The sequence below is a fragment of the Salarias fasciatus genome, chromosome 5 (assembly GCF_902148845.1).
Source record: "Salarias fasciatus chromosome 5, fSalaFa1.1, whole genome shotgun sequence".
Taxonomy (NCBI): Eukaryota; Metazoa; Chordata; class Actinopteri; order Blenniiformes; family Blenniidae; genus Salarias; species Salarias fasciatus.
The window spans coordinates 19,352,536-19,362,697 of record NC_043749.1 but is presented as its reverse complement, the minus strand read 5'-3'; the positions used below and the strand labels follow the sequence as shown (position 1 = coordinate 19,362,697).

Genomic DNA, 10,162 nt, shown 5'->3' with positions numbered 1-10,162 from the left:
CGTCAGCTTTGTGGATTCAACTACTTGTGTAATGCGGGAGAGGGTGGAATGTGCAACATGTCCCTAAAAGCATGTCCTATACTGCCGTTCATGAGTGTGTCAATAAAGCTCCACTGAATTCAAGTCCTTAAGATGTTGACTGCATGCATGAGGAGAGCATAAATCTTCACTGTGTGCACAGACACGATGGAACAGCTTCTGCTCAGTGCTGCGTAATGTTTCGTTCTCTTTCCGCTGAAGTATTTGGAACAATAAAGTTATACGATTTAAAGAAGAGCTTATTGTAAAAATGCTTTGTAAACATAGAGTGCTGTAGTGAATGTTTGAGCTGGAGTGAACATGAACATTGTTAATAAACTATTTTTGAGACAAGGCGAGAATGTTTTCCTCCCACTTTTTATAGAAAATCAAACTGACATTAAAGAACAAGTGGACAATTTAACAAATTTAATGTTTGTCAACAGACTTATGGATTCATATATTTGATTTTTTTTTTGATACCTTTAAAAAAAAGCTGGCACAGGTTATAGTTAAATGAAGTTTCAAATCCAGCTGAAGGATAAACAGACACCTGTGGATGTTTGCTTCAAGACGTCTCACCCACTGACGCAAGGCAACGATCAGAAATAGAGGTGTCTTTATTGCATCAAAAATGTGCAAACTGCTCATAAAAAAGCTCAAAGACAATTTGCTCTTGGATGTTGAGGTATAAAGAGAGGAAACGTGAAAAATGCTGATTTCATGGCCATCTCGGTGATTGCTGGTATCTGGTGCATTGTTAATGCTCGTTCCTCCATCCGGGATCCACATGCTGCTGGACGGCACTCTCCTCCTCAGCTTTGGGACCTACAACCAAAAAAACCAGAGAGCCATAAATGTTTAGGCTGCTGATTGCTGAGTGAAAGCCTGGATAAATGCTTTGCTGCAGTGTTTTTACAACTACAGCTGGCCTGCATGCAAACAGTTATTTTCATCATCAGATAACCTTTAGAATCAGTTCATAAATCTCAAAATACAATTAAGAAAATCCCACAGTTTTACTTTCATGCGTTGATTTTGAACTGGTACATTTCTCTGATTCTATCAAGCAGAACACAAACAGTCACACAAGTCACAGCCACAGAGATTGAAAAGCTGCCCTTCAGCAAATCAGTAACGTCAGCGATGCACTAACTTTCAGAATCAACGCAGATTTTCAGGGTTGCCAGTCTTGACACGATGTCATCTTCTCCCTCTGCGTCTTTGAAGTCGAAGCCAGTGTAGCCCCTCTCCTCCACGCAGTAGCTGATGAATCTGCAAATCAAGGAAAAGCAAAAGATACAGACATTGACGAGCGGCTTTGGTCGCTTTGGAAAACTGAACTGTCAAAAGTTTATGTGAGGCTTATCTTATTTTCTCATGAGGTTTTCATACCTGTTAATGCAGAAAAAAAATGTACATTTGATGTATTGTGGTTTGTTTTGTGCACCTCGACATCTACTTTTTCCCCTCTGGAAGCCACACAGCCCGCTGGAGCGTGAGAGAGGCAGGTGCTGCACACTCTGGTGTTGAACTGCACCACAGCGCGGCTGAAGCCGAGAGCGTCGCAACCTGTTTACTTTCCACACAGTCCCAAAACTCTAATGGGCCGGCCCGAAAACCGCAGCTGTGAAAGCGCCCCAGCATGCTGCTGGAAACGTGTGTCCCGATCTGTCTTACTTCTTCCAGGTGGGGTCCTTGTTGAGGATCACGGGGTTTCCCACGACTATGAGCAGGGATCTGGCTCTTGTTATAGCCACATTGAACCTCTGCAAGTCAATGCATGAAAAGCAAAAAAACATTCATTGATAACACAATGATCCTGAGCTAGTGAACACTGAGCTGCTTTCAAAATGACACGTGCCTAACCTTTTCGTTTGACAGAAACCCAATGTTGAAGTCTTTGTCCATCTTGATGTAGTTGATGCTGCTTCGGACCGCAGACACCATGATGATCCTCCTCTCCTGCCCCTGAAACTCTTCCACAGAACCAACCTGGCGCCATGAGGAGACAAAAAAAATGTTTGAAAACTCTGAACTGTGAAGCAGCAGTAACACAAAGCATGAAGGCGTGACGGTGAGGTTAAGATGTGCCGATAAAGTTCAGTCCCCAAAGGAACAAAGATGATTTACATGAACTGTTTCTTATGATGTTTATTTCATCTCAGGGGTTCATAAAGAACGATCTGGAAAAAAAACATTCCAGCTATCAACCGATTGCCTGGTATAAGATATGATGTCAGAAGTGACTGGTTCAAAATGGGAAACAAAACGAGGGTGTTCAGAGGAGCATCTGACGGCTCAACATGGTGAACCGGGATGCAGATGCTCTTCACGTTGTGTGCCACAACAGGAAAACGGAGGATACAAACCACCATTGCTCCCTATAACAACACTGATTTCTTGGCCCTGATACCGAGTTCATCAAATTAAAACACCTTCCACAGTCAGCAGGTCTCAGTCCAGCATTGTGATGAGTTTTAACTCATTTAACTAGTTTTCATGTAGCTGTAATAAAACCATTTCAACTCTAAGTGAGCATGGCTGGTTTCATATATCATGTTTTTCTGATACTGGATCATGTATTAAGAGGTGCAACGCCAACCTTCAGCTCTTTGAGATCCTCCCATTTTCTCAGCGCTGGAACGGACCGCAGGGCCTTTTGGATCTTTTCAACCTGTTGGGAAAAATAAATGTGTTAATGTGGATTCGTTATATATTTAAAATCATAAAGAAGCTACGAGGACCATGCAGGCTCACTTGCTTCCTGTAGGGGGCGATGATGCCGATGTCCTTTGCAGAGAGCTTCGGGAGGCCCTTCTTCTGTTGCGTTTCCACCAGTTTGGTGAGGTAGTCGACCAGGACTTCGATCTCAGACACATTGAAGAACGACGGACTGTTGGCCTCTCGCTCATCCTTTCCCATCACTCCGTGGAAGATCACTGGGAAACCCTGTAGCGGCAGAGAGCAGGTACCGGTTATGAATCTACAAGCTCCCGCTCATACGGAGGCAATTCAGACTGTTTGCTGTCTATCCATGTAAATGAAGAAAGCTCAGGTTTTGTATTTAAGTCCGTAACAAACATAAACTAATTTTGAGTTGAGTCAGATTATACCTTCACCTCTAACAGAGCATCATTAATTTGCTTTTGTGTCACCTCAGCACCGCTTCCTCAACTTCCATCAGTTTGCTTCAATGCAATTACGTTTTGAAACACTTCCAATTAAATTCCTACTCCGTATCGCTTTCTGAATTAGTTTTCATTTAAGCACATTAACCTCTAATTTCTCCCAACAGCTTTGGTCTCCTGGTTCCTGTGTTCAGTACATCTATGTAATTAAGCCTGTTACCTTTTTGAATTAGAATCTAAAGACATTTTTCAATTTACACTACGTAAATCAAACAAACAAAAGACAATAAAAGCACACTTGGCACTTTTAAGCACACTGTCAAACAGAACATGTGAACAGACTGAGGGTGTCGTACCTTTTTGGGAAGGTATTCCCATTTACAGTAGGCCTCGCGCTCCCACTGATCGGCGAACACCTGCAGCTCTTTCTCATAAAACAGCTCATTGGGGATCTTCAGGATGGCAGGATGGGACCTGAGCAAGAGCCAAGTATGGAATCGATGCCGAGCAGTTGTTCAGACTGAACGCCGAATGCTATTAAATTTAACTCAAACACACAAATGTGACTCAGACCTGTAGTTTCGCAGCAGCTTGGTGACGAAGCGCGTGTCGAAGTGTCCGGAGTCTGAACTTTTCTGATACAAAGCGTTGTGGTTCATCAGCCTCTCCAGCAGAGAAAGTCCTGAGGAGCATTTCAACTGTGTTATATGTAAACATGAGGGCACACATACAAAATACCTTTGCTTCATATTGTCTCTCGTTGAGCTAATTACATGTGAAAGACGAAATACTTTGATCTGGATTGTGACTCATTTCATGACTGTGATCATGTTGTTCAATCCGAACCTTGGAAGCATATGTCGATCATGTTCGTGACAAACGCAAATCAGTCACTGACTAATAAAACGATAAAACACTGGCCGTTATCTTACCGAGCCCATACTGTGACGCAAGAGGAGATCGAAGGATTGGTCCGAGCTGCTTTGGATCTCCTGCCAGCACCAGCTGACCTTTTCCAGCACTGAGTAGACCTGAAAAAAGTTAAAAAAAAAAAATATCTGCATACATAAATAAATAAACAAGTCAGTGCAAACATTTCATACCCCGCTCCAGTTGAATGTTACTATATTACTAGTATTAGCTTGCAGTGTGGTTTGTGTAAAACAAAGCTACAAGTTCCCAAAAAGAAAGCAAGACAAATTCCAGTGAAGTTCAAAGAGGTCGTCATGAAGTGAAGTCCCTCTCTTTATCACTACTTCCTGTTCCTACCAAACTGCAGTGTTGGTCTCATTCAGGGGCGAGATGGGAGAAATGAAAGCTGGAACAGTCACAGTGGAATGCGAGTACAGAAATCTGCTCGGCGTTTCACAGACGTGCTGTCCGTTCCATCATAATTACAGACAGACAAGCTGTAGATTACATTCCTTACCATACTGATTTCAAGTGCTCAATCTATAAGACTGAAACAAACAAACAAAAAAAAAAAAAACACATGACGAGGTTTTCCTGTGTGGTTCATTCATATACTGAACATTTACCTGCAATGGCAATGACACACTCGGGCTCCACAGCCTGACCCGCTTCATCCACAAACACATGAGAGAAATGTCCGACTGGGATCCCTCCAGACACGAGCCTTGACGCAGAAAAACACAGCAGAACTTTTAACGTCGCTCAAAACACAAGTGACGCTGCCAGACAGAGTAACGACACACTGTGCTACGCGAAGCAGACGCCTCTCACCTGCCAGCACTGACCAGAGTTGTAACCACGACTGTGTAACTCATTAGAGTTTTCTTGTCTGGAAACACAAAGCCATCTTGTTGCTCGTCCCAGTTACTGTGTTTCTGAAAAAGACCAAAGACATGACAGCAGAAACTGTCCATTCATTGACTATTTAAAACATTTCAGTGTGACAATTCTTTTGATCTCTCTATATGGACTTTTACATTATTTTTACTCACATGTTCATGCAATTCAGAAGGAAAAAATATATATTTTCATTACTAATTTAAGTGTGAACAGGGAAACATGTGTTAGTTAGTCAAGAGGCAACATTTCATAACCGTTCTCATGACCGTGAGTCATCGGGTGATTCTGCAGAAATCCTGGTTTGAACTGCTGAGAAATATCTTTGCTTTCAGTTTCAGTTTGTGTTCTTATATCGGGACAAAAAACATAAACTGAACGAGATAACGGCACAGTGATAATGGCAGCGGGCGCTCACCAGGAGGTTCTTGGGGACGCTTCGTGGATCTCGGCTGGTGGCGTACACGCGGTACACCTTGTGTGCGTCCATGTGTGTCATCAGTCTCTCGCAGATCAGGTCGCCGGCGCTGTTCGAAGGTGCACAGGCGAGGATGTGGGCCGTGGGATCCGCCCTGCTCACCTGTTGAAACGAGCGCAGCGAAATCATTACGTGACAAAATGAAGCTTGTATGTAAATATCTAAATGAGGTTTGTAGGGATCCTGACTGCACGAAAAGAATCATTTCTGAATAATCAGTTTCAACCACAGATGTGTTTCGACCAACTGACAAACTAATGACGTCTTTTTTGCTGACCAGGAAATCATGAGATCTATATTTTTGAGTTTTACTGTAGATGTCCACAAATGAAAAAAAATATATATTAGAAAAAGCCAATACCTGATTCATGGCTTCAACCAGAGTGATTGTCTTTCCGGTTCCTGGAGGCCCGAACACAAGGTGAGGAGCTGGCTTTGATGACCCAGCCACGATTCGCTGGACTGCAGCGTGTTGCTCCGGGTTGCTTTCCAGCTGCTGGTTGAACATCCTGGAGTATAATGAGGAATCATGAAACACAGATGAAAAGCTTGCCAACAATGGCTTTATTCTTCTGAAGTAAAACACTCAAAATGTGCGTTAAAAAAAAAATCTAATCATGGAGCCCCACCTTGTAGTAAAGGCTGGGCTTATTCTCAGTGGATGTTTAAGCCTCTTTTCTCTACAACTCACATGAGCTGCAGGTGTTTCAGTGTTTGTAACTAATAGTGTTTACAAAAATAGACGCCAGACCTGAGCTTAGGCATGGGAAGACTTGCTGCTGCTGCACCAGACGGAAACAGCACCTCTCCGAGCTGGTGGGTTACTGCCAGGTCGACTGCACGGTGCTGCAGCCTCAAAGGGAAGCGGTTCAGAGTGAACTCCACCTCAAACTTCATGTTACTCAGAAACATTTGCAGCAACCTGAAATTTTTAAATGAAAAACGTTAGAGTGCGGTTTTAGTGCTTTTCTTTTTCTTTTTTTCCTCCATTGGACACAGTAATACTTGTATAGCATTCTTCAGTCTGTGAATGTAACTCAGACTCTCAAGAAACATACCTGAAACCTCTTAATACACACACACGACAGTATTTACATATATTGAATGAATAAAGTCTCAAGGAGGAAAATTTTGCATAGGAAATAAAGTTGATTTTTAAGTAAAACAACAAAATTCAACAGTTTTTTATACAACAGGATACGAAGAACAGATAAAAATTAACCGCTAAAATTGTGAAACGTTAAGGGAAAGTTACAAAGCACAACATAAAAGATTAAACTGATGTTTAAAAATATCAAAAATGTTGTCCTCTCTCTGATCCACTGGGAGGTTGTTCCAGGATCTTGGAGCCCAGTAACTGAGGCTACGTTCACTCCGCAGGCTAAAAGGAGCTTGATCCAACTTATTTGTGATTAAATGACCCAAATCTGATTGCTTTATTTCACTCTGAACAGCACAAATCTGATTTCCTTAAAACAAATATGAGCCACTGTGATTTATGATCTTAAATTGTAGAAGTATGTGATTTTCAAAGGATGCACAGTTTGAACTCATGTAAAAGTCTCTGAATGTCGACCATTTTAACTTGACTTCAATGAAGTGAAACAGATATCAACATCTCTGCACTGGAGGCGGGATGTGGCAGGATCATGTCGGACGAAACTCTGAATCCACACTCAGTACAGAGGCAGCAGCCACTGTTAAAACATGTGCTCTCCTTTTTCAAACCGAGGATAAAGACTTGCAGTGTGAACACGTCCTCTAAGCACCGCCAAATCATCTCAATCTGCTTTTGTGGACACTTGAAAAAGGGAAACCAGCAGCTCTGAGGACTCATCCAGACACATTTCACCCAAATAATCTGGCGCCAGACATGTCCGCATCCGAGCTCTCACCTCTTGGAGAAGCCCAGCTTTACACTGTCCAGCTCCACTCTGTGAACATATCCGGTGTACACAGTGATTGGCTGGTCCGTGTCCTCGGATTTGGACACCCTCAGGCAATCTCCTCGCAGTACAGATGGCCGATTCTCAGCGACGCCAGGAACCTGTTAGAGTTCATAAGTGAGTTCACCTCCGCACAGCTCGCTTCACTTCGCTATAGTGCATGAGCTACAGCGCTCACTAGGAAAGATTTAGAAACGTCTACGTATCATTTGAATACAGTAGAATAATTCTTTGTATTAGCACACACAAACGACATCCTTACATTAGATGATCACTAATTTTATACATCATGACAAAGTTAGAATTTGGCATTCATAAACCCATTAAACTGTATTTCATTTAGCGTTGCCTTACACTGAGCGTGAGGAGTTTTCTGTTGCTTGGGTCTTGATTCATGGTTTGATTGTGGAGGTCATACTTCCTGATGTCCACCTCCATCTGGATCTCCTCCAGGTGCAGCAGGAGGTGAAACCGATGAGAGTAGTTCTTCATCTTCAGAGAGCAGCTGAGAAGACCCCTGGACACACACATTGTGTGCTTAATGGAATTTACTTCCACAAAATAAGGAAGGAAAACACAAGCGTGGTGATATTCTCACTTTACAGCGGCAAGTTTTTCTCTGGCAGTCGGAGAAAGGCGATCAGAGTCCTCTACCCACTGTTTAGCTATTTCCTTCAGGTAAGTGGGGTACCTGTAGTCACCTAGCTTCACAGCGGTCTTCAGACGCTGGACAACAGAACTGCATAAAACACCAAAACAGCACCAGGGAAAAGTTGAGCACAGACTTAAGGTTCACTGAATGAAACACGAGGGAGGAAATAAACGCACACACTTAAATGAAGTGCAAAAGCAGGGGTAATATGCTTTTAACACACCACACCAGCATGTTTCTGTTTGATTAACTTACCTCTCTGGTGGTACTCCATCCACGATCACCGTGTCCACGGGCCTGGATGTGAACACTTGAAGTTTTTTATAAGGAGCCACAGGCCCCAGCTCCACAGCCAGTGGAGTCCGAGCCACAGCCTCCATCTCCCTGACAATGCAGAAGGGCACCGAGTCGGGCAAATCCGGGCAGAACTCAAAGTACATGGTGGCAGGAAAATGTCCATAGTGGATCAACGTGTATCGAACCACAACTTCGTAACTCTCTCCTGCAACCAAATGAATAGATGAATAGGAGTTAAGACTGGTTATCACACAGTTCACAGCGCTACAGCAAAGTTTGGAGTGAGCGTCTCACCGGGACAGAGGAACAGTGGACAGGCCCGCGTCACCTTCCTCTCATCCTCCAGAGTGAAACAGCGGATGCGGTGCAAAGCGGTGTAGAAGGTGAAGTGGACGCTGTTCGAGCCCTTGTTTACAATGTGAAACCTGACGACAAACAACTCCCTCAGAGCAGCTACGGTGAAGTGAACCTTTCCATCAGTTCCCACGGGGTCAGACGTGATCTCAATGCCGCCTTTGTCGGCCGTGAGCTCTTTCCTGTGAGACAGATGGATGACCAGAGGCGAGATTAACAGCGATCGTGAACACAGTGTAGAAGGATGAGAGTCAGAGCATCCTCGTGGGTCTTGAGACTACTGCAGAGCTTCTACCTGTTTGTCTTCAGCTTGTGAAGGATCTCCATGACCAGCTTCTTCTTGGGGGTGAGTACAGGTGTCTGAGGTGCTGAGGAAGGTGGAGGTACCCCTGCTGTTCCCTGAGGGTCAGAGCTGGCACCCTGTGCGTGGGGAGCCCGGGGCCTCCTCCACTGGTCACAGTACACCCGGACCTGCCACCAGAACACCAAACTTCCTTTGCATTGTTTAAATCATCAGGTGATAACAGAAGTTACCTCAGTAACGTAAAGCAGGGGGGGGGGGAAGTTAACCTGTCGGCTGTATCTTACCTGAGGTTTGACATTTAGGTAGATTTTCCCTTTATGTATCCGGGCTTTATTGAATCTCACAAGAGCATATACGACACTGGCGAAGGTTGGATCTTTGATCCCTCGCCTGTGGACATGAACAGGAGGAACTTAGGCGTTAGAGGCGGCAGTGTATCGCCCAGCTGCCCCACACAGACTTCTGTTGCTGCCTACCTGTCCTTAAACTCAGAGTTGTAGATGTCTCGAAGTTCCTGTTTGCTGTTGTTTATTATTCTGTCTCCCAGAAATTCAATGAAGTCCAGTCCGGACTCGAGCGACTCCTTGAGCGACGGCGGCATGTCTTCGTGTTTTGTTTCGTTTCGCAGGTCGCAGCTGCCGACTGGAAGTGAGGATGAGGAAGTGCATCTGCTCACATGTGCGGCTGCGTCTCAGCGACGTGGCCGCTGGAGCGCGTCAGTGGCCGAGATGTGTCCATAGACTGCGGGGTTTGCGAGACGCAAACGGTGTGGCGGTGTTCACCGCCGATTTCTAAACTATTTCCTAACTCAGAAATACTTTCGCGTTATGTATAAGTCGACTATTCCGCGCACTCAGCGCAAAAGTGAGGCCGGTGAACGCACACCAATGGTCCGCGTTAGGGAGAGTCTCTAAATGTGCTGGACGAAGGAAGCAAAGAAAACCCCACGACAGAATCAGTTAATAATTGCAAACTGAGGCATTTGGTAAAAAAAAAATGTTTATGAGTGTCTTATTAAGGACTGAGGATCAATTCTTCCGAATTTCTAATTTTATTAAAAAGGTGTACGCTTTCCTTTTCACTTGGACTTATGGACGCTCCCCGGACTGCACTTGTTACATAATTACATTGAAGCGGTACAAAAAAGGGCCGGAGAACCAGTCAGGCTGAGAA

General features: G+C 44.2%; 1 protein-coding gene across 2 annotated transcripts; it reads right to left on the bottom strand.

The window, feature by feature from the left end:
• Nucleotides 1–433: 433 nt before the first annotated feature.
• mov10a (Mov10 RNA helicase a) lies at nt 434–9,793 on the bottom strand. Of its 2 annotated transcripts, XM_030091173.1 has the most exons (22): nt 9,466–9,790; nt 9,274–9,379; nt 8,981–9,156; nt 8,626–8,867; nt 8,290–8,536; nt 7,981–8,121; nt 7,737–7,899; nt 7,332–7,483; nt 6,188–6,358; nt 5,798–5,945; nt 5,377–5,538; nt 4,893–4,996; nt 4,688–4,785; nt 4,082–4,180; nt 3,723–3,831; nt 3,506–3,623; nt 2,779–2,970; nt 2,624–2,695; nt 1,888–2,013; nt 1,699–1,787; nt 1,175–1,293; nt 434–846 (listed from the first exon to the last, which is right to left on the bottom strand). In XM_030091173.1, the coding sequence occupies exons 1-22, from the start codon at nt 9,588–9,590 to the stop codon at nt 779–781; spliced, it is 3,027 nt and encodes a 1,008-aa protein (XP_029947033.1). In that variant the 5' UTR covers nt 9,591–9,790; the 3' UTR covers nt 434–778. The 2 variants fall into 2 exon arrangements, with proteins under 2 accessions (XP_029947033.1, XP_029947034.1); XM_030091174.1 differs by lacking the exon at nt 434–846 and having other exon boundaries at nt 1,170–1,293; nt 9,466–9,793.
• Between the last annotated feature and the right edge of the window lie 369 nt (nt 9,794–10,162).

Excerpts from the sequence above, each read along its gene's own strand:
- mov10a (XM_030091173.1), bottom strand. The coding sequence starts at position 9,590 with ATGCCGCCGTCGCTCAAGGAGTCGCTCGAGTCCGGACTGGACTTCATT. Across the intron at positions 5,946-6,187 it reads CTTCCCATGCCTAAGCTCAG|GATGTTCAACCAGCAGCTGG; the intron begins GTCTGGCGTCTA and ends ATTATACTCCAG. Across the intron at positions 847-1,174 it reads AATCTGCGTTGATTCTGAAA|GTCCCAAAGCTGAGGAGGAG; the intron begins GTTAGTGCATCG and ends TTTTGGTTGTAG.